This window comes from Anabrus simplex, chromosome 13 (assembly GCF_040414725.1).
Source record: "Anabrus simplex isolate iqAnaSimp1 chromosome 13, ASM4041472v1, whole genome shotgun sequence".
Taxonomy (NCBI): domain Eukaryota; kingdom Metazoa; phylum Arthropoda; class Insecta; order Orthoptera; family Tettigoniidae; genus Anabrus; species Anabrus simplex.
The window spans coordinates 17160683-17184489 of NC_090277.1; the positions used below are offsets into that span (position 1 = coordinate 17160683).

The window sequence follows — 23807 nt, forward strand, 5'->3', positions numbered from 1 at the left end:
ATGAAGCACAATGTATCTAGGGAAAGACAATCCTACTTTAATTAAAATCCACATAACAATAAAGATGAATTTATTTCCTACAACAAAATTTTACAAGCTGGAATAAACAACAATAACAAAAGTCTTACATTTTGGCACCTCACACATAGAAGGACAACTCACTCGACTCTCAACAGCCTGTAAAAGAAAAAGAAAAACACTCCTGTTATCTGGGGGGCAACAAGTTACAGTAACAATCGTATCTGAACAACAAACTCATGTTTCTTCAAATGCACTGAAATGATCAGCTTCTGATTCTTTTATTTGAATCAGACGTATTACAAAAGCATAAAACAAAAGAAAACAATAATTCTATGTAACTGGATAATACAATGTTATATTTGTTAAGGATAGAGTGAGGTTGAGCTGTGAATGAAAATGAGTGATTTTGGGAATAAATGCATCAAAACAAGTTTTGCACCACCACAGACCAAAAAAAATCAACAAACAAAAAATCAATGCAGTATAAAAAGCCAATACATTTACACAAAATGAACCAGAATTAAATTTTCAAAAATTAAACGTTAAAAAATATTAAATTAAATATTAATGCCATTGTCTGCACTGTGCTCACATGCATCTCCCTCATCTTCTGGGTTGTTTTGCGGAGGGTTATTGTTATCAATGAGTTCTTTGTAAAACTTAAGCACTCCTACAGAGTCCCAAAATGTTTAGTCAATAGAGATTTAACGTCTTTGCCTTTAAAATCTTTACTATTTTACCAGTAGGCTATATATAACTATTAGATTCATCATCAAAATATTTTTGCCTTTCTTACACATGCCTAATTTTGTTCCAACGTCTATTCTGTAGTTGGGTTCACCTTGATTTAACAATGAATTGCCTCCTTTTGATTTGGTCAAAATAACCCTTTTCACAGCAGAAAATTTGAAGTGCCATTTCCCTGTAGGTCTGAAAATAGAAGTACATTCTGTTTTCCAGCCAAAGTCGGGAACATTGTCATCTTTTCGTAGATGAAATAATTTGCCATACTGAGAAAGAACATTATGAAATTCCTCAGGTTGTATTAAAGTTTCTATTTTCTTTGTTTGTTTCTCAATGAGCCCGAAAACTCTATCGGATGGTAAAAATGAATGGCCTGCCACAGGGAAATTTTACTCAATTTCCTTAATGCTTTTAGGTAGCTTTGTGACAAACCAAAAGTAGAGGATTGAAATAACCGAATTTTTGTTCTGCCCCCACATCCATCAGCAAAACAGCTTATAAAATGAAACATTGGACATATCAGTAGTATTCGGCTTATGATAAAGCGCTGATGCTATTTCACTGCCTTTTTCTGGCCCTTTCGGTGTCACTTCATCAACCTTGGTGTCCATTTTTCCCAATATAATTATAATAGCTACACAGTTCTATGATAAAAACCACAACTTTCCTTACAACAGAACTATAACACCTACAATAGTCACCATGAATAAGCTGTTCTTTCCCACACAATTGCTGTGATTCCTCTGCCCTCTAGCGTTAGAGGAGATGGCCGGTATTGCAACTCATAACAATACGCGGACAGCCGTGTTTGCAACTAACCCCAATTTTTGATGAAGTAAATAAGCTGGTTGGAGGCCAAGATTGCAGCTAATAGTTTGCTACCTTGTGTAAAAGTGGACAGAGAACATATTCAGCACAAAAAGTGGATTTTTTTTTGGGAGATGGCCGGTTTTGCAAATGGACGACTCATATCAGCGTTATTTATTGACCAAAAAACAACAAGAACACAGCATTGCTTTTTCGATATGAGTTACTGAACAGAGCACACACACGGAAACATGTCCCCTTGGCATACCGTCTGCTAGGTCATCAGGTTATTGTTGGTGAGTCGTGACATTCTCAAACAGCCTTCTGTAATTTATCCCAGGCGTGTTCGATACAGTTCTTTGTGATCATGAAGGAAGGACAATGGGTGTGAGGTTATCCACTTTTCAGTAAGGAAACTGACAAAGAGATTTGACATCATTTCACTATTTAAGGGACCAGGGGTCGTCCTCAGCCTTATAATTCTAAACGTCGGCTATGTCTGTAGAATCATTAAAATCTCTTACCGTATACATTTTCACAACACATAAAACACACATTAAAATATATTATAAGAGTTTTGTCTGTACATTGCTCAAAATTTAAAAAGAATGGTATTTCTGTATCGGTTGTGTCCACAGTAACAAGGAAATGCACTTTTAAATTTTCCATAATTTCTGTCTGTATGTATGTACGTACGTACGTACGTATGTATGTATGTATGTATGTATGTATGTATGTATGTATGTATGTATGTATGTATGTACGTGCATCACGGGAAAACGGCTGAAGAAAATTTAATGAAAATCAGTGTGTAAAGTCAGGGAATAAGTCGCTACAATCCCGGCCATAAATAATTTTATTCACGCTGAGTAAAATGGTAGTTTAGGGGAGGGCCTAAAATTTAATTCTCAAATATTTACATTATTAGTGGTCCTATCGATAAATACTACATAACTAAAGTTATACAGTATTAAATTTCCGATAATTTATGTCTTCTACATTTTTGCCGTACCGGCTATGATAACACAGATATTCATGAAAATGGATTTTTGTTGCTAAGTCCACATCAGCGACAAATCACAAGAGAATGGGTAAACACAATTTAATGAAAATCAGTACGTAAAGTCAGGGAATAAGGAACTACAGTTGTGATGTACACACTCTTGCCCACAGATGTGTGACAATATGTGACGTGGCGGGCCACCTTAATTTTAATATGAATAAATAATCTCTCCTTTTCTTCTTCTTCTTCGTTTTGCCTCATGACTGAGGCGTCGTGACTATCATAATACTCAGCCCTCTAGCCGATGAACCATACTCCGCCATTCTTCCCTATCTAAAGCTTTCAATGTGGTTACTCTGAGAGAACACTGTAGGGGGCCGTTCACCATGTCAATCCATCGCGTTGGTATTCGTCCTCGTCTGGTTCCCTGGACTTTGCCCTCAACAATCAGCTTTTGTAGACTACCATCTCGGCGCATTATATGTCCAAAGTAGCGTACAATTCATTGAGAGACCTTACACGATAGACAAACTTTTATCTGAAGTTGGTTCAGGATTGATGTGTTCGTGCGATGAGCTGTCCAAGGAATCCTTAACATTTTCCTCCAGCACCACATTTCAAAGCTTTCTATCCGTTCACGATCACGTTTGAGGATGGTCCACGTCTCTGCGCCATACAAGAAGACTGAGAAGACTAGAGATTCCACGAGCTTCTTTTTTGTCTTAATGGTGATGTTGTTATCTTTCCAGATCTTCCGCAGACGGATCATTGCTACCTTTGCTATTTCAATTCTGCGCTTTATTTCATCCTTGGAACCACCAGAATTGGATAGTAAGGAGCCTAGATATACATACTGATGTACAACTTCACACCCTCCAATCTGTTTGATATGTGGACTATTGTTGTTCTTACGATCAACAATCATGACTTTGGTTTTCTGTCGATTTAGGCGTAATCCAATTTCTAGGCTTGCTTCCTCTACTCTCTTGATCAGCTCTGTCAACTCCTCTTCAGATGATGCTATCAAGGTGGTGTCATCAGCAAATCTCAAATTGTTGATCTTGCATCCCCCAATGGAAAACCCTTTGTCCCAGCCTTCTAATGCAGTTCTCATTGCATATTCACCATAAATATTGAAAAGTAACGGTGACAGGATACATCCCTGGAGAACTCCAGCCCTTGTACGAAACTGCTGAGACTGTTTGTTTTGAATCTTCACAGTGGCTGTATTTTCCTTATACAAGGACTTGAGGAGATCAATCAAATGGAGTGGCAAACCCATGTTATCCAAAATTTTCCAAAGATGGTTCCATTTGACAGTATCAAAGGCCTTTTGGTAGTCAATAAAGCACAGATATACCGGAACATTGAATTCTCTAGCCTTTTCTATGATTTGTCTTAGGCTTAAGATCTGTTCTCGAGTACCTTTTCCTTTCATAAATCCAGTCTGGACTTCAGGAATTTGATACTCAAGAAATGCCCGGAGTCTCATGTGCAGGATATGAAGCATAACTTTACTGACATGTGAAATCAAAGCAATTAAGCAACAATTTTCACATTTTTTCCTCGATCCTTTCTTGTGGATTGGGACAAAGACTGACTGTACCCATTCCTCGGGCCATCTTTACTTCTCCATAAACAATATCTCATGGGTGCCAGCCTTCAAGCTTATGGCTTGAAAACGATAGTTGATAGATAATAATAATTAATATATATATATATTCGTTTACGGCCATTAGAGACCACGTTAGATAACAATTACATGTTTCTGGAAGCCTTCCTCACAGCCCAGAACTTCAGCATCCTCTCTCTGGCAGCCTGTCTTCTTTCGTCCGTCCACCCACGGTTAAGTTTTGGTTCGTCATGGAATCCCTGAAATCTGTCGATCACTGACCTAAACTTTGTTCGGTTTGAGATGTCTTCCGAATTTAGTCCCACCTGTCTGAGATCCTTTCTTACCTCCCTGAACCATTTGTCCGACACTTTAGGTCTGCTGTCTAGTATTGTGAAAATCCTTTTCGTTAGTCTCTTCTCATCCATTCTAAATAAATGCCCATAGAATTTAAGTCTCCGTTTTCTCATGGACTCAGTTAGCCTTTCATTGTCTCGGTAAAGTTCTTCCCTTCCTCGCAGCCTATACTGTCCATCCACAATCTTTGGACCCATTATTTTGCGAAGGATCTTTCTTTCAAATTTCTCAGCTTCTCTCAGTCCTGCTTTTCCTGTCATTTGGAGGCATTCACTAGCATACAGACATTCCGTTTTAATCACTGTATTGTAGTGCCTTAGTTTAGCTTGTCTGGAGATGGTTTTCTTCTTGTATATAGGATATGTCCTACGAAAAGCCGCAGCCATTTTCTCCCGTCTGGTGTTGTTTGCTTCTCTTTCATTTGTTTTCAATTGCACTATTTCACCCAAATACTTAAAGCTATCAACTCTTTCTATTTTACCGTGTTCTGTCTTCAGGTACCGAGGGGCTGTTTTGATGTTTGTTATATATTTAGTTTTTTCGAAAGAAATCTGTAGTCCTGCTTTTTCTGCTTGTAGTTTTAGTACATTCAGCTGTTCTATTGCTGTGTCAGTATTCCTAGATAGCAGCGCAACGTCATCAGCAAAGGCAAGGCAATTAATCATGACACCACTTTTTGACCCTCCAATGTATACTTGGTTAAGTAATCCTTTTCTGTCCAGTTCTTTTTCCCACTCCCGGATAATCTTCTCCAACACACAGTTGAAAAGAATTGGTGACAATCCATCACCCTGCCTGACTCCTATTTTAATTTCGAACTGCTAATAATAATAATAATAATAATAATAATAATAATAATAATAATAATAATAATAATTATTATTATTATTATTATTATTCGTAATGAGACTACAGTAAATACTCCCAGACCGGGCGAGTTGGCCGTGTGGTTAGGAGCGCACAGCTATGAGCTTGCATCCGGGAGACAGTGGGTTCGAACCCCACTGTCGGCAGCCCTGAAGATGGTTTCCCATTTTCACACCAGGCAAATGCTGGGGCTGTACCTTAATTAAGGCCACAGCCGCTTTCTTCCCATTCCTAGGCCTTTCCTATCCCATCGTCGCCATAAGACCTATCTGTATCAGAGCGACATAAAACAAATAGCAAAAACAAAAAATACTCCCAGAGGTGCGGTGGCAGAACACTAACCATTAAGTACACATTAACTTGGAAGTTAAGGATCATTACTAAGAATTTCAGAAAATACTAATTAAAACAACTATTTATGAGGATGAGAAACGTGATGGCATTTTTATGAAATCTGAACTTACACAAGCAAAAGAAAAATTGAATGAAATAAAATTTAAGAAAATGAACTGTTACGCAGAGACTTGCAGTAATTTATGCCATTAGCTCACCATTTGTAGACTCTCTTATCTGGATACGATATATGTAGCAGCTGATGTTTGATGGACCTCTCGTACAAGCGTCGTCATCTCACGTTGTTAGTACCAGTCCTATTTCTGATTCGTGCATAGTACACTAGTTGTACTACGACTTTTCTGACTTTAACACCTCCTACAGTACTCCTTACATAAAGTTGTAATGAGTCCTAATTTCAATTTCATGGAGATAATACACTTGTATTCTTCTGTATTACAGAACTGTAGCGTAACTAAACACATAACAAAATCTCTCCTGCCCTATACCAGTCAAAACTGGTCTCTCCTTCAGTTAAGAACTTCTCCGATGTAAAGATGTACAGCCCTCCTCCGATGATAGATTAGAACTGTCCGATAGTAAAGAGATAGCATCCTCTCCAGCTCTTGTCGTTGATGTATATAGGCTCCAAAGTCTCCCTCCATCAACCATATCACATGGTCCAGTGAGATCTGATGTATTATCCCTTCTCCTATCCATTGCTGTATATACATCACCTTGCTTCATAACGTCCATTCATATAGGTTGAACTTTCCCGTGCAATGAAGGCGTCATGTAGCGAACTTCGAAAAGTAGGCGTTAACAAGGCTTTAACTGTCTCTTCAGAGTATGGAAGGGGTAAGATCTCCTCCAAGCTTGATGACGTACATTTTCTGGTAATGGACTAAAATTAGCATGGTGAATCCTGTCACCTGACCTCGGCTACAAGAAATTTACTGCAAGCTATTAATACGAATGATGTAATAGTTTACTCAACAAGTCGTTCATTCAGAATACGTTACAGCCGTGATACAAAGAAATGACATGATGATGATGTGAAATGGATGACTAAAAACCCTATATGTTGTTGTTGTTTGAGTCATCAGTCCATAGACTGGTTTGATGCAGCTCTCCATGCCACTCTATCCTGTGCTAACCTTTTCATTTCTACCTGACTACTACATCCTATATCTGCTCTAATCTGCTTGTCATATTCATACTTTGGTCTACCCCTACCATTCTTACCACCTACACTTCCTTCAAAAACCAACTGAACAAGTCCTGGGTGTCTCAAGATGTGTCCTATCATTCTATCTCTTCTTCTCGTCAAATTTAGCCAAATCGATTTCTCACCAATTCGATTCAGTATCTCTTCATTCGTGATTCGATCTGTCCATCTCACCTTCAGCATTCTTCTGTAACACCACATTTCAAAAGCTTCTATTCTCTTTCTTTCTGAGCTAGTTATCGTCCATGTTTCACTTCCATACAATGCCACGCTCCACACGAAAGTCTTCAAAAACATCTTTCTAATTCCGATATCAATGTTTGAAGTGAGCAAATTTCTTTTCTTAAGAAAGCTCTTCCTTGCTTGTGTTAGTCTGCATTTTATGTCCTCCTTACTTCTGCCATCGTTAGTTATTTTACTACCCAAGAAACAATATTCATCTACTTCCTTTACGACTTCATTTCCTAATCTAATATTTCCTGCATCACCTGCCTTCGTTCGACTGCACTCTATTACTTTTGTTTCGGAGTTATTTATTTTCATCTTGTACTCCTTACCCAAGACTTCATCCATACCATTCAGCAACTTCTCGAGATCTTCTGCAGTCTCAGATAAAATAATAATAATATCATCGGCAAATCTCAAAGTTTTGATTTCTTCTCCTTGGAGTGTGATTCCCTTTCCAAATTTCTCTTTGATTTCCTTACTGCCTGTTCTATGTAAACATTGAAAAGGAGAGGGGACAAACTGCAGCCCCGTCTCACTCCTGCTTCTTTTTCAAAGCCCTCTATTCTTATCAGTGCAGACTGATTTTTATTCAGATTATAGATAATTCTTCGTTCTGGGTATCTGATCCCTATCATCTTCAGAATCATAAATAGCTTGGTCCAATCAACATTATCGAATGCCTTTTCTAGATCTACGAATGCCATGTACGTGGGCTTGTCCTTCTTGATTCGATCCTCTAAGATCAGACGTAAAGTCAGGATTGCTTCACGTGTTCCTACATTTCTTCTGAAGCCAAATTGATCTTCTTTCAACTCAGCTTCAACTTGTTTTTCCATTCTTCTGTATATAATACGTGTTAAAAATTTTGCAGGCATGAGATACTAAACTAATAATGTGGTAGTTTTCACACCTGTCAGCACCGGCTTTCTTGGGAATAGGTATAACAACATTCTTCCGAAAATCGAATGGGACTTCTCCTGTCTCATACATCTTGCACACTAAATGAAATAACCTTGCCATGCTGGTTTCTCCTAAGGCAGTCAGTAATTCAGAGGGAATATCATCAATTCCAGGTGCCTTGTTCCTATTGAGGTCACTCACAGCTCTGTCAAACTCTGACCTCAAAATTGGGTCTCCCATTTCATCAGCATTAACAGCCTCTTCATGTTCCAGAACCAAATTATCTACATCTTTACCTTCATACAACTGTTGGATATGCTCCTGCCATCTTTCTGATTTGTCTTCTTTCCCTAGAAGTGGCTTTCCATCTGAGCTCTTAATATTCATACACCTAGATTTCCTTTCTCCAAATGTTTCCTTGATTTTCCTGTATGCAGCATCTACCTTTCCCAGGACCATACAGCCTTCAACATCCTTGCACTTCTCCTTCAGCCATTCTTCCTTAGCTACCTTGCACTTTCTATCCACTTCATTCTTTAATCGCCTGTATTCTTTTCTGCCTTCTTCATTTCTAGCATTCTTGTATTTTCGTCGTTCATCAATCAGGTCTAGTATCTCCTGATTTATCCACTGATTCTTAGTTGATCTTTTCTTCCTTCCTAACATTTCTTCAGCAGCCCTACTGACTTCATTTTTCATGACTCTCCACTCTTCCTCTATAGTGTTTCCTTCAGCCTTTTCATTTAGTCCTTGTGCAAAAAATGTTCCTTGAAACAATCCCTCACACTCTTTTCTTTCAACTTGTCTAGATCCCATCTTTTTTGCATTCTTTCCTTTCTTCAATTTCTTCAACTTCAGATGGCATTTAATGACCAACAAGTTGTGGTCAGAATCCACGTCTGCTCCTGGGAAAGTTTTGCAATCCAACACCTGGTTTCTGAATCTCTGCCTAATCATAATGAAGTCTATTTGATACTTTCCAGTGTCTCCAGGTCTCGTCCACGTATACAGCCGTTGTTTGTGGTGTTTGAACCAAGTATTGGCAAGGACTAAATTATGATCAGTGCAGAATTCAACCAGCCGACTTCCTCTTTCGTTCCTTTGTCCCAATCCAAATTCTCCTACTGTATTACCTTCTCTTCCTTGGCCTACCACTGCATTCCAGTCTCCCATCACAATTAGATTCTCGTCACCTTTTACATATTGTATTAAATCTTCTATCTCCTCATATATTCTTTCGATTTCTTCATCATCCGCTGAACTAGTGGGCATATAGACCTACACTATTGTGGTGGGCATTGGTTTGGTGTCTTGTCTATCTATATATATAAACATAATAATTTTAAATGCCGTACCACTGATTAAATATATTTCCAATTATTTACACAGTTCGATAATTTAGTACATGCTGTGATGTTCCAAATATCACACAGTATATGCTATAAATAATTTTATAAGATGCTCTAATATCACAGAGTTGAAAGAAAACTAAATGTGAAGGCCTGCAATATAGAAACTTCATAAAATTGATCAACAATAATATTACATTGACCACTGTTTGCTATGATGTGCTTTGTGTCTTCTGATGCCACTTATCTCAGATTGATAGATGCTGCATACCGAGCATAACAGCCTACCTGAATATTGGCGGGAAGTACCTGGGGAGTTAGATCTCTCTCTTCTTTAGCACGCCATTCCTTTGGTTCATAAATTTTTTGATACTACTGGTACATAACACACTGGTTCATCATAGTATTCCAGCTATTCAATCCTTATTGAGGCACTGATTACAATGAATAATGGAATAATGGCAGAGGAGTGTTCGTAGCTGTCTGCAGCTCTGGAACTTTGGACTGTTAGATTGCCAGCACAGTGCTGTTCGTTAAAAGTAAGAAAATGTGTGGTTTTTAAATTGATTGAGTGTTTTATATGACAACAATGCTTTTAATAACTACATTCCTACTGACGTCATTCTAATGATCTATGTTGACTTTGGATGGGAAAACCACAAAGATAGTCTTTCTGAAAATTCCGTAGCAAAGCACAGGTACATCAGTTAGTAATGACAATATAAAAGACACTTAAAATATCACATGTGAAATTCAAATAAAAGTATTGGTAAACTGACCACTTGCAAACAAGTTCTGTTGCACTGGAAGTCTGAAGTGTGTCACTCAGTTCTTATTTGTTCCTTGTTTGTGTCCCATTTATTGATAGCACCAGTTTACACAAAGTTAAAACTTTATCTTCTTAAATAATGTTTTAAAATGTTGCCCAAAGTTGTGTGGTTAACTAAGTAAGTCATCATCTTTATCTCTTTATCTCTCTTTTATGACCGCTCTTTTATGGGACACATACAAAGAATAAAATAATGTGAACTGAGTGACACTTTTCAGACTTCCAGTCAAACAAATGGTCAATTTACCACTCTTTTATTTGAATTTCATATTTGGGCTTTTAAGTATCATTATATATTTTAATGTGTGTTTATGTCTTGTGATACTGTATAGGGTAAAGGATTTTAGTGATAGTACATACATTGTATAACTTGCCGATGTTCAGAATTATAAGGCTGAGGATGACCCCTGGTCCCTTAAATAGATGTCAGTTTCGTTACCGAAAGGTGGATAACCTCATACCTGTTCTCCTGATTACATGTCAATACGGATAAAACATGAAGTTCATGAAGGAAGTCATTAACAAGAACCGCATGATGGACGTGCCCTTTATCGTCCATTCAGACAATTTCTCCCCCATATTGCTGGCAATAGTGTCGTTATGGGTCAGAGGAATGTCGTCCCTGTATCGTACAGCACTGAATGACTAGGAGTGGCCCACGGTCGTCAGGAACAAGGCTTATGTGGTGAAAAGGACTTTGTGCCAATTCTGGATGGACCATTCAGCATAATATTATGCCCATCTGTACTGCGCTGGGAGCTGGGTCTCACCAAAGGCGTGCTTCATGCAACCTGTTCCTCACATTTTAACTTGAAACATGATAAGACCTTCAATACATTTCTGAACAAGAAGATTTCAATAACATATGAAGTTAAAAAAATATTTAAACTATCTATCTCATGACATTTCCCAATTATTTTAAAGATTTAGGAAAAAAAGGAACATTTTATTCTGTATTTCATTATTCTACATGTGAATGACAAGGCTGCTTTTATTAACAGAAAAACAGACTTGAATTTTCATATTGGTATTTACTGGCTTTTAAGTACATATTTGTTAATTTTTATTGTAACTGAAGTGATTCTATTAACACTTAATAATTAATAATAGCTGAAGATGATGCTAATGGATCTAAACATCTTCTACGTAAATATGTATTTACAAATGTTCAATTTTTAGTATGGTCCGTTGTGTGGGTTATTGTAGTCACCTCCTAGTTCATGAACCATGGGCAATGGCCAAGTAGCCTAGTAAGTGGTCCTGTGAGTCGGGACACCAGTTGCTATTTTTCGAAGAATTCTTTTCGTTGCACATGGTAAAGTTGGCATTGAGGTCAGCGATTGCTAGGTGGTCACAGAAACGGTAAGAAGATTCCGGGACTCGTATCCGGTTGAGATGGCTTGCAAAACTTCCATGATTGAATTTCATCCGAATAGTAGAAGTGATGTAACGGTGACCCAGGGTGAGTGTGGAGGGTACAGTTGTACAACAACATATTGTTTTCCCCACTAAATTTTTGTGATGTTTCAATCTTCGAAGACTGCCATCTAACTGGCATCACACTAAAAAAATGTTAATAGATTTTCTCATTTCTTTAAAAAGCGATGTTGATCTATAGAAGATTTTGGCTATCCCAAAAACTATACAAGCTAAACATGTCTGATCTCCTATATATATGCAAAAAGAAATGGGTAAATGTCGTGATTCCAATAGACTTCAATTGCCGTCCCCTTATCGGCATTATGAGTGATGATATTTTTGTATTATCTCCACTGAATGTCGACATGAGTAGGTTCCCATTAGAACTCTCAGACAAGATCGGCCAGTTCATTTCCAAATGTACCATATGTTCTTGTACATCAGTGAAAATTGTTATATATAAAAAAATTAATTCATGAGAATACCTGTAGTGTAGCGTCCACTCAGAGTCTGACTTGGAGTTTCGAATTTATGGCTGATGATGCCTGTAATAACAGGCGAAACATGTACCATATGCTTAAACTTTAATATAACGATTGTATTATAGTCTTAAAGACTTTCATTGTATTGAATAGGTGGTTTTCAATAAATTAATTGTTAAACATTTAATAAGTGGTATGTTCCAAGCTGTCAGTGGAGAGATGGCATAGAATGACATCAAGTAGACGAGTAAGTTTGAAAGGTGTCTTTAAAAGCAGGAAAGATCACAATACGAAGGGAGTTAGCGAATGGAATAACTTACCAAGGGAGATGTTCAATAAATTCCCAATTTCTTTTCCGTCATTTAAGAAAAGGCTAGGAAAACAACAGATAGGGAATCTGCCACCTCGGTGACTGACCTAATTGCAGGTCAGTAGAGATTGATAGTTGACTGATGGTTATTAATTCTTTTCGTTGCACATGATAAAGTTGGCATAAGAAGATGATGTGATTGAGGTCAGCAATTGCTAGGCGGTCACAGAAACGGTAAGAAGATTCCGGGACTCCTATCTGGTTGAGGCGGCTCGCAAAACTTTCATGATTGAATTTCATACGAATAATAGAAATGATGTAACGGTAACCCAGGGTGAGTGTGAAGGGTACGGTTGTACAACAACATATTGTTTTCTCGCTACATTTTTGTAATGTTCCAATCTTCTTTGATGTGTGTTTGAGAACGCTGCTTGGTACTGTGACATAATCGTTACGATAAGTATCATGTATCTTGCTACAGTACGTATCACGTTTACTGTTAAGTGTAAGTACAAGAACAAGGTTCACCAAGGGTGAACCCACCGCCGTCTCGATCCTCTTATACTGCCTGCTCTATGCCATTAGCTTAACACAGAAAGGCACGAGGCGCGAATACCAATATCTCTTCAAGTCGCCGTAAGAGTGCAGTCATAGACGTACAATCTTCACAGTCAGTGTGGGTGTTGCATTGTGTTACTAATGCATGCATGTATGTATACGAAAAGCCGAGTTATTTTGTACAATGAATAAACGTGTCTGTTCATTTCCGTTTGCACAAGTGATATTTTGTATGTATGTATGTATGTATGTATGTATGTATGTATGTATGTATGTTGGGTATTCAGCCTGAAGGCTGGTTTGATCCTCTGCAGCTCTGCCAACAGCTGTCATAAATAGCCTAGGCATCACTGAAAAGACGTACTAGGGAAATGAGGAGTGAGGTAGTTTCCCGTTGCTTTCCTCACCGAGCCAGCTGTTGCTATTACATATCAGTCTGCCAAGCCTACTGAAATGCATGCACCAACCAACCGTATGAACGATATTTTCACACCATTCATAACAGGGACTGGCTGCATAAGCAATGGAATTACTAGCATCACTCATACCTCAGTCACTTTCATATTGTCAAAGCCAAGGATGAGACTGAGACAGGTCAATGAAAGTAACAAATTTGATATAGCCCATACCAGAAGACATAGTACACTGTAAACACTACATCTCGCCAGCAAAGGCATATATTTTGTATAGAACTGTGAAATGAATTAATCATGTTATGCTTATAGATATTTAAAAAGTGATTTTAAAGTGTACTGTGTACTTGCCAGCCCCGTGGTGCAGGGATAGCGTGCCTGCCTCTTACCCGGAGGCCCCAGGTTCAATTCCCGGCCAGGTCAGGGATTTTTACCTGCATCTGGGGGCTGGTTCGAGGTCCACTCAGCCTACGTCCACTCCAAGGAACTTCTGACGGTGAGATGGCGGCCCCGGTCTAGAAAGCCAAGAATAACAACCAAGAGGATTCGTCGTGCTGACTACACGACACCTCGTAATCTGCAGGTCTTCAGGCTGAGCAGCGGTCACTTGGTGCGCCATGGGGTTTGGTTTGGTTTTAAAGTGTACTTGTTTTCTTCCGTTTGTGCACGTTATATATATATATATTTTTTTTTTGTAGAACTGAAACTTCAGAATTTTCCTCCAAATTATTCAACTGTTGTGTACCATTTTGAAAATCTCGGCAGGGTGGAGATACAATTCCATAAAACACCGTCTAGAAGGAAATTGAGAAAAAAGTTACTGTCGGCTATATCTAGGCAAGTAGTTTGATAATTAAGAAAAAGTGATTGTCGGCTATATCTAGGCAAGTAGTTTGATACAAAAAGTGACTGTCGGCTATATCTAGGCAAGTAGTTTGATATCCTCAGATTATTCTTGCATCTGTAGCTTTTACACCTTATTTCAGAAGGTGATTAAAGCCATGAAGGATAGTGGATTCCTGTGATAAGAACTGTGATAGACAATCACAAAACGGATGTCTTCATGTTTAGACATTTTGGACAACTTCCAATATCCAAATGATAATATCCCAATCAATCTTGAAATAGAAAATTAAATCTTAATTTGCAGGTACTTGGTTCATGTTGCTGAAGAGAGGATGGAGTGTGACATGCGTCAGCGACATCTCCCTGCCTAGAGTTTCGACACCAATAAATGGAACTGATTATGCGTCAGGGCAGAGCAGGCCTTCAATACCCAAAACCTTGTTTTGTTGCTCTGATGAAGCATATGCAGGAGTTTGTTGAAGCTGCTGCACCCTGCTGTCGGAAGTCCTTCAAACTTACGCGCGTAATACGAGGACTTGCTACTTCTTCCCTTTCCTGTTACACTGTGAGGTCGAAGAATATCAGCAAATTGTTAGTGATATTATCTTAACCAAGATCGTATGACCTCTATTTATTGACATTGCGTTGGCAAAATGTTAGCTGCCCAGTGTAATCACTCCAAACCTTAGTTCAGGAAAATCTTTAAATTGTGACATGGAGAGATCAACTATGATTCCATACAAGTAATATGACCAATATTTAGTATTACTAATGTAATTTACGAGCTTCAGTGAATATATGACTATAATGCATAGTGTTTTGTAGGCCGTTGACATAATAACGCGTTCAGAACTTTGTGCGTCTATGCCTGCCATCTAACGGAGATTTTTTGTCGCAGCCTAGTCGCGGAAAGCCTTCCATAGAGCAGACAGTATAGGAGGATCAAGACGGCAGTGGGTGAACCTAACCTGCAAGACTAAGCCAAAAGAGACTTTGTCGTACATTATGATAGAAATGTCTACCCGTGGGTCGAGCACATAATAACAAGCATAACTGAACAAAGCGCAGCTGAAGTCCACACATACTGAAACCTCCCAAGAGGTGAAATGCATGGAGAACAATGTGACAGGGATTTTAGGACAGAAGTAAAGAAAAATAATAGAAAGATGGATATAGGGGTAACAAAGTGTATCTAAATATTATTACAAATACAAGTTGATCTTGGTTCAAGAAGAATTGTGGGGTGGATAAATATTTTGCCCATTTTTTTTTTTTTTTTCTATTTGCTTTATGTCGCACCAACACAGATAGGTCTAGGTCTTATGGCAACAATGGGATAGGAAAGTGCTAGAAGTGGGGAGGAAGGGGCCATGGCCTTAATTAAGGTACAGCCCCAGCATTTGCCTGGTGTGAAAATGGGAAACCACAGAAAACCATCTTCAGAACTGCTGACAGTGGAGTTCGAACCCACTATCTCCTGGATGCTAGCTCACAGCTGCGCGCCCCTGACCGCACAGCCAACTCGCCCGGTTTCTGCCAAATTATAAATACAATATCCACTAACTTAACAAGAGCTTAGTGACATCAATTTTCCAACTTTGGTACAGTTTACTTTACACAAAATTATACTGAAAATAAAACGAATGTAGTTAGAATAATTATGCTGAAATTTACACTGATACACACTTAATTCTTCAATGACATTGAATTTAGGTCATGTTCCCGTGCATGGAAAAAGATTAGGTTAATTACAAACCTGCGCTGAGAATACAAAACTTCATTGCAAGTTATAGGCCTACATCTCATTCCGTATTGACGGTTGTCACTTTACAAGTTCTATTCGAGACGACAACTTTTATTTACAAGAAAGTTAAATGAGTTTTCTTTTCTTACATTATATTTTAACTTGTTTTTCATCCACTCATAATTCCTTTTCTCACTACAGATGTTACACACGTTTTAATCCATGGTATTGACGGTCACACTACACTGCTTAGCACAGTGTTTTCATTTTAAGAGTCAGCAAGTTTTATTTGACAATCAAGAACGACCCATCAGACGAGAGGACTTTGTATCTCAAAAATTGAAAATGAGACATAGCTCTCTTAGTGCATTGGCACTGCTGGTGGCTTCAAGTAGCCTATGCAGTGGCCTCCACGGTATGCACTAGCCTTGCGTCTTGGGTGGTGTGCTAAGTCCCAACTGACGAGCCTAACTTAGCACACGAGGGCGAAACGCAGGCAACCAAGAATGAGTTAGCTGGAAAATTTATAATGTCCAATAACGGACCATTATATTGGTATTATAAATTTACTCATTCGGGACAAATATTTTAGGTTCCCTATGGGAATCAACATCTACATGCCTACCATATAGACGAGAACGAAAGGAAGAAAGAGTTATCAGCATTGGAAAAGTTTATGTGCTAGGGCCTTCTAACCTTGGAGTAAGCAGCTAAAGTTTATTGTTACTTGGCATGGGACAGAACAGCCAAACGAGTCCCGTGGGCTTGAGGTATAAAAGGTGACCGCAAAAAGGAAGAATATACGAGGGCAAGTCAAATAAGTATCTGAAATCAATTTTTATAATTTGTTAGAAAAAGAGTGCACACTTTTTATTGATAACATTTTTCAACCTAGTCACCCTGCACATGGTCCACCATTTCACTAGCAGCAACCCACGTATGCACCGCTTCCTTCACCTGTTGATCAGAGCTGAATCAACGGCCTCTTAAAGGATTTTTAAGCGGACCAAACAGATGGTAATCTGACGAAGCGAAATTGGAAATGTACGTAGTATGCTCCACAACCTCGAAACGCAGCATCTGAAGAGTTTGAGCGGTGTGGGCGGCGATATGTGAACGCGCATTGTCATGCAACAAAAGAACTCCTTCCGACAATCGACCTCTGCATTTGTTGTGAATTGCAGGTTTCAGCTTGTTTACCAGCATTTCATTGTTTACTGTTTCCTCCTTTTCCTGGTAATGTTCCACGACTGGCCTTTGAGAGTCCCAAAATACTGAGAGCATCACTTTTCTTGCAGAAGGATGATTCTTGAATTTTTGACTGGGGATCCGGGATGCTTCCAATCCATGCTCTGACGTTTGCTCTCTGGTTCGAAGTGGTGAACCTACGTTTCATCTCCAGTGATGATCCGTTTTAGAAACTTTTGACCTTCATTAGCATGACAGTCCAGTAGGTGTTGACAGATTCCCACATGACTGCGCATCTGCTCTTCATTGAGTTCTTTTGGAACCCATCTCGAATAGACTTTGTGAAAGTTAAGCCTGTTATTCATGATTTCATATGCAGAACAATGGCTGATGTGCATATGGTTTACCATGTCATTAACAGTCACTTGTCTGTTATTCAGGATCATGTCACGCACTTGTTCAATATAGGCATCAGTTACGGCTGCAGATGGACGCCCAGTTCTTTCGCATTCTTCATGCTCGTATGACCCCTTTTGAACTGTTCAGTCCACTGGTAAACACTTCGCTGTGCCGAAACATTGTCGCCGTATTGTACTGAAAGCCTTCTATGAATATCTGCTCCTGGTACTCCCTTAGACCACAAAAACCGGATCATGGAACGCTGTTCTTTCTTGGTCCAAACGGAGAGTTGTGCGGCCATCTTTATGCCACAACAGCGCAAGCCGTACTGATCTGATAACACCGAAATCTACCGCAGACGTAGAGAATGGTGCCATCTAGCGGCTGGTTAGCACACAAAGCCATAGAACGAACCTAAAGACATACATACATATCCCATGTCGTTCCATCTTAAGCGATGGGTCGGCAAACGAGGCTTCTCCACCAGTTCCGGACCATCCAAGGTGTCGTTTCGATTTGAAAGCAATTCAAATTATTCAGAAGTTGACTTGCTGGGCCTATCACTTCTGAAGATTTTTGTGTCGAACAATGTGGAATACTGCACAGCAAATATTCACAGGAATGTGTCAAATTGAATGCACTGCACTCACCCACATAGAATGCTCTCCTTAGGCAAAAAAGAATGCGCTTATACCGCCAGACCCCTCTTTGCTTGGTTACAGTCCAATGATTTTGTCACTAGCTGAACCTAACAAATCCAGATCATTCGCTTCTTCACTGAACCAAATTATAAATTAATTCAGCTTTTCGCTAATGTCCAACATAGAACATGCTTCTATTGTCCTACAGAACGTTAGAGACATAAAAGCCGATCTGTGGCTCCCAGGCTCCCTTTGCTTGGTCACAGTCCAATGGCTTTGTCACTAACCAGACTAAGTTTCTAAGGTGACAGCCTTGTGTAGCACACTGTGATGTCATGTGAGTCATGCAACAATGGATTTCTAACCTCTCTTTTCTGTCCCTGTCAGCAGTTTTACCAATTACTATAAATAACTAACTTAGTGCTAACGGAAAAATGTTAGTATATTTTCCTCTACATAAAATAATCTGGAAAGAACCAATAAGCTTTGTATAGGAACTTTCTGAAACGTTATTTCACGCGAATGGATTGAAACGGTCAAATTTCTGAATCATTCAAGCTTAAATTTAAAACACATACCTTATTTAAGCTCATCTTCCTTTTGTTGAAATTTCTGTCAAACCACAATGTTACAGTTGAGGCAGTCATTGGGCTAGTCTTGCACTGGAACACTCATTAAGGGTATGAAATGTTATAAAGCAGTAACCATCTCGAAGCTCAGGAAATGAATGGTCCGTTGTTGTTATAGTTTTGTGTTTGGAAAAAACCATATAATTTGTTTCATCTTTCACCTTCAGTAATCTTTGATACACATAATGCTGCTACCTCTACACTCACCAAAATGTCTGTAGATATAACTAGTCTTCCTGTTCAGAAAATTTCTAATGAAAATAAGAGAAAAGCCTCTTCTTGATCCACCAGTAGGAAAATTAATCCAGAAAAGAGCGATTTTTATGGGGTCATTCTTGTGACTGAACAGCAGAACCTGTCTAGTTATCTTTCTTCCCTTCAATTTGGTCAGCTGATTGTTTTTTCTTTTCTTGAACTGAGAGAATCTTCATGTGCTCAGTCATGACCAACATTTCTAACTCCTCACCCCATCCTAACTCGCTGGCCAACAACCGACATCCGTCATCGCAATCACCGAGCCATGCGACATCACGAGTGTTCTCTGCTGATTCAAAATCCATGCCACTTCCTTGTCCCAGGAGAGACCACAGAAAATCGTGTTCACCTGCCTTTGTTCTATTTATGAGCAGGCGAGGACAGCTTCGAGGAACTCTGTCGATTAGAGAAGCAAATGGCTGAACAGTAAGAGAAGATCCCATGACAATAAGCAGGTCACACTTTTCAAAGTCTTCTGAAACTCTCTCAAAAAACTTTGTAGGCAGATTCTCTCCAAAAAATACTATATCTGGCTTTACTAGGTCTTCACACTTTTCACATTTGGGAATTACATCTGAAAATATACGTTCTTTCATCCACTCTAAGGGATATTCCTCCCTGCATCCTAAACAGTGTGACGTGTGAAATGTTCCATGGGCTTCCACAATTGCTTCATCAGGTATCCCAGCTACTCTTTCTAACGTATCAATATTCTGAGTATAATGTCGCAACAGAAGGCCTTTTTCATGTAGAAGTCTGACAAAATAATGACATACAGTTGGTTTGAACATTCCAGGATACAGCTCCTTAGCAAGATGAAAGAAAGGCTTAGGATTCTCCACAAAGAAATCAATTTCGAATATAGCCTGTGGGTTCGGTAAGTTGTACTTTTGAAGATTGTGGTACAATCCTGATCCTGGAGAACGGAAGTCTGGAATTCCCGATGAAGTGGAAATACCAGCACCAGCCAAGGTGATGATATTTTTGCACTTCCCTTCCTTAATGTACTTCACTACACCATGGATGCTTTTTTCATCCAAAACTTTGGGTTTCTCTGTAAAAAAATCAGGCAACAAAGGTTTCATGATACCAAGCTTTTCCAGCACACGTTCATACATTACAGTGGAGCTAGCTGCTTTTTCTCCTTCTGCTTCTTCACCAGAAGATGAAGAACCTGAATCATTCAATTTCCTAGATGAATGTCCTTCTCCGTACCCATCACCAGATTGCTTGTTTTCTGCCGAGGAAGCCATTTGTACGTACGTTTAACAACTTTTTCTTTTACAAATAAACACACCGCATGAGGTCAACAAAGATCACAATAACAGCCCACTGCCTCTCTAATGACAATAAATGTTCGTCTTCGTCATACGGTATCAAAGATGTATGATAAGTATTGAAATTCCATTGTTGTTTACATCCTGTGAGGTTGTAACTTATGTCACTAGATGACGCTACTGCATATCTTCGACATTAATTTTCATTTATTTGATTATTTCGTTCATTTACATGAATTTATACTAAGATACGTAATACTGTTCTTCAGTTATCTTATAGTTTTATTGCAACGACAATATTTCAAGTACAATGACTCGTACAAAATGTGTCGATTTAAAAGTCTTTTGTTATCTGTTTACCTTCCGACAGTTTCACTGCTGGTTGCGAAACTCTTTGACGCTGTATTCCGCGTGTCAAATCGGAGACGCAGAGCATTTGCGTTAAATAAGTTAAGGTTATGGTTGCAAGAGTTGACGTAGTGTTTAAAAATAGTGACGACTTTGGATATTACAGTGATTTGAAATATCGAGAAGAAATTAAATAGGAGAAATATATGGTCCGCTCGAATGATATGGCGAATATCACTGCGGTCGTATAGAAATGGAGAGAAGCACCAACATATGCCAGCCAGTTGATGTTGTAAGAATATTAATTAAATAAAATGTTTTGTTTCATATTGTTGTTAGTCCACGTTGTAGTTTGACGTAGCTCTCTACATGTCCCTGTCCCCATCAGTCCTATCTGTGCTGTTCCATATTTCAATAACTCACCTTTCCATTTTTGCCGAGGAGGGTGGGAAAAAGTTTTGCTTCTCCCACAGGACGATCAACTCAAACTACGTCACTCCCTGTGTACCGTTAATTCCATGTAGTGGAAGAGATAGTTGGGAAATGGGAAATTGTGGTGGTGGTGATTGATGTCAAAGGTTAGCCCGAGGAGAAGCTTGACTGGTGTTTTAAAAAAGATCATTCTGCATTATTTTTTTTTATTTTTTTTTGCTAGGGGCTTTACGTCGCACCGACACAGATAGGTCTTGTGGCGACGATGGGATAGGAAAGGCCTAGGAGTTGGAAGGAAGCGGCCGTGGCCTTAATTAAGGTACAGCCCCAGCATTTGCCTGGTGTGAAAATGGGAAACCACGGAAAACCATCTTCAGGGCTGCCGATAGTGGGATTCGAACCTACTATCTCCCGGATGCAAGCTCACAGCCGCACGCCTCTACGCGCACGGCCAACTCGCCCGGTCATTATTTGTTTTATGAGGAGAAATGCAATATTTGTTTTGGGATTAATGTTTATTGTTATCATTTTATTTTACACTGTAGATTTCTGTTTTTTGTAAATTAAAAATTCCTTGCAAAATTAGCCAAGAATTATAATTAATGATAATTAAGTTATAACATTAATTTCAATAACAATAAATGATCACAAAAAGTATATCAGCAGTGAGAGGGCTGAGCAGGAGGGGAGGGGATCAAATGAGGTGGATAGGGTTGAGGCTCTGGTCATGGGGGATTCCATCGTTAGACATGTGGGGAAAGTGTGTGGAAGAAAGGGAGCCAGGGTAGAGTGTTATCCAGGAATTAGGTTGAGGCAGATGAAGAGAAGGAACAGGGAAAGGAGAAGGTGGTAGTATTTCACGTTGGTACTAACAACGTAAGGCAAGCAGGTATAAGTACCAACATAGTTGGGGATGTGTGGGATCTGGTAAATGCGGCACGGATGAAGTTTAAGGAAGCGGATATTGTTATCAGTGGAATACTCTGTAGGAGGGATACCGACTGGAAGGTGATTGGGGATTTAAATGAGACTATGGAGTGGGTATGTGGGAAACTGGGAGTGAGATCTCTAGATCCTAATGGGTGGGTAGGAGACAGGGATCTGCGCCCAGATGGCCTTCACTTAAACCGCAATGGTACATATAAGTTAGGAAACTTGTTTAGAAGGTTATAGGCAGATATATTCAGGGAAACGGGGTGGCCTAGGGAGCGGTGTTAAGCGAACAGGGAACTGGAAATCAAGTAGGGATGACATAAAAATGTTAGTGCTCAACTGTAGAAGCATTGTAAACAAAGGAATCGAGTTAAGTAATTTAATAGATATATACTTACCAGATATTGTAATAGGAGTTGAATCATGGCTGAGAAATGATATAATGGATGCAGAGATATTCTCACGCAACTGGAGTGTGTATCGTAGAGATAGGATAGGAACGGTAGGAGGGGGAGTATTCATTCCGGTGAAAGAAGAATTTGTAAGCTACGAAAAAGTTAAGGATGAAAAACATGAAATTCTGGGGGTAAGGCTCTTCTCTAAAGATAATAGGCAACTTGATGTCTTTGGAGTGTACAGACCGGGAAAGGGTAGCGCTGACGCTGATTTAGAATTATTTGATAAGATAATCAGCTATGTTGGAAATGATATGGAAAGGAATGTGATAGTAGCATCTCAATTTACCAAATGTCAATTGGGAAGGTAATGTGAACAATAGGAAACATGACCAACAAATGGCAAATAAGTTAATATGGGAAGGGCACCTGATTCAGAAAGTGATGGAACCAACTAGAGGGAAGAATATTTTGAATGTTGTGCTGATAAAACCAGATGAGCTCTATAGAGAAACCAAAGTAATAGATGGTATTAGTGATCACGAAGCTATTTTTTTTTGTAGTAGTTAAAAATAAATGTGAAAGAAAGGAAGGTATTACAATTAGGACTATTAGGCAGTACCATATGGTTGATAAAGCAGGCATGAGGGAGTTTAAAAAAAGTAACTATGATCGCTGGAAAATGGTAAATAAAAATGTAAACAGTCTCTGGGATGGGTTTAAAGCAATTGTTGAGGAATGTGAAAATAGGTTTGGTCCTTTAAAGGTGGTAAGAAATGGTAAGGATCCTCTATATTATAACAGAGAAGTAAAGAGACTAAGAAGGAGGTGCAGACTGGAAAGAAATAGAGTTAGAAATGGCTGTGGAAGTAAGGAGAAATTGAAGGAACTTACTAGAAAATTGAATCTAGCAAAGAAGTCAGCTAAAGATTGCGTCGTAAATAGTGTAATGGGTAAGAATGAAGGGTTTGTCATTAGAGACAGATATAAGACATTAGCCGGAATTGCTGCTAAAAATATCATAAAGGTGAAATGTAGATGACGACGTAGTCTAATTGGACGTAAGGCCCTTCGTAGAGATTATTTGATAGTTGAATGGAACATCATTTCTCTGGATTGAAACGAAGCGGAAATAAATTTTAAAATCCTACAAGAGCAAATAGGTTCCCCATTTTACTGGACTAGAACTGTTACTTACATGTATGCCTAGATGTTATACACGTCCTCCCATTACAGCAGTGTTGGTTTGCCTGTTACATT

The 23807-nt window shown here is 39.0% G+C and overlaps 2 protein-coding genes across 3 annotated transcripts in view; one reads left to right on the forward strand and one right to left on the reverse strand.

The window, feature by feature from the left end:
• Positions 1-53: 53 nt before the first annotated feature.
• Positions 54-20533, reverse strand: LOC136884682 (NAD-dependent protein deacetylase sirtuin-2). Its single transcript, XM_067156950.2, has 2 exons — positions 18857-20533; positions 54-177 (listed from the first exon to the last, which is right to left on the reverse strand). Exon 1 carries the CDS (start codon positions 20413-20415, stop codon positions 19267-19269), a length of 1149 nt encoding a protein of 382 aa, XP_067013051.1. The 5' UTR covers positions 20416-20533; the 3' UTR covers positions 54-177; positions 18857-19266.
• Positions 20534-20860: 327 nt separating this feature from the next.
• LOC136884851 (queuosine-tRNA galactosyltransferase) overlaps positions 20861-23807 on the forward strand; it is a 99535-nt gene continuing 96588 nt past the window's right edge. For both annotated transcript variants that reach the window (XM_068230009.1, XM_068230010.1), the window contains exon 1: positions 20861-21079. In XM_068230009.1, the coding sequence (XP_068086110.1) occupies positions 21041-21079 (39 nt within the window). In that variant the 5' untranslated portion in view covers positions 20861-21040. The remainder of the gene's footprint in view (positions 21080-23807) is intronic.

Coding starts and splice junctions, on each gene's coding strand:
- LOC136884682 (XM_067156950.2), bottom strand. CDS start 20,415: ATGGCTTCCTCGGCAGAAAACAAGCAATCTGGTGATGGGTACGGAGAA.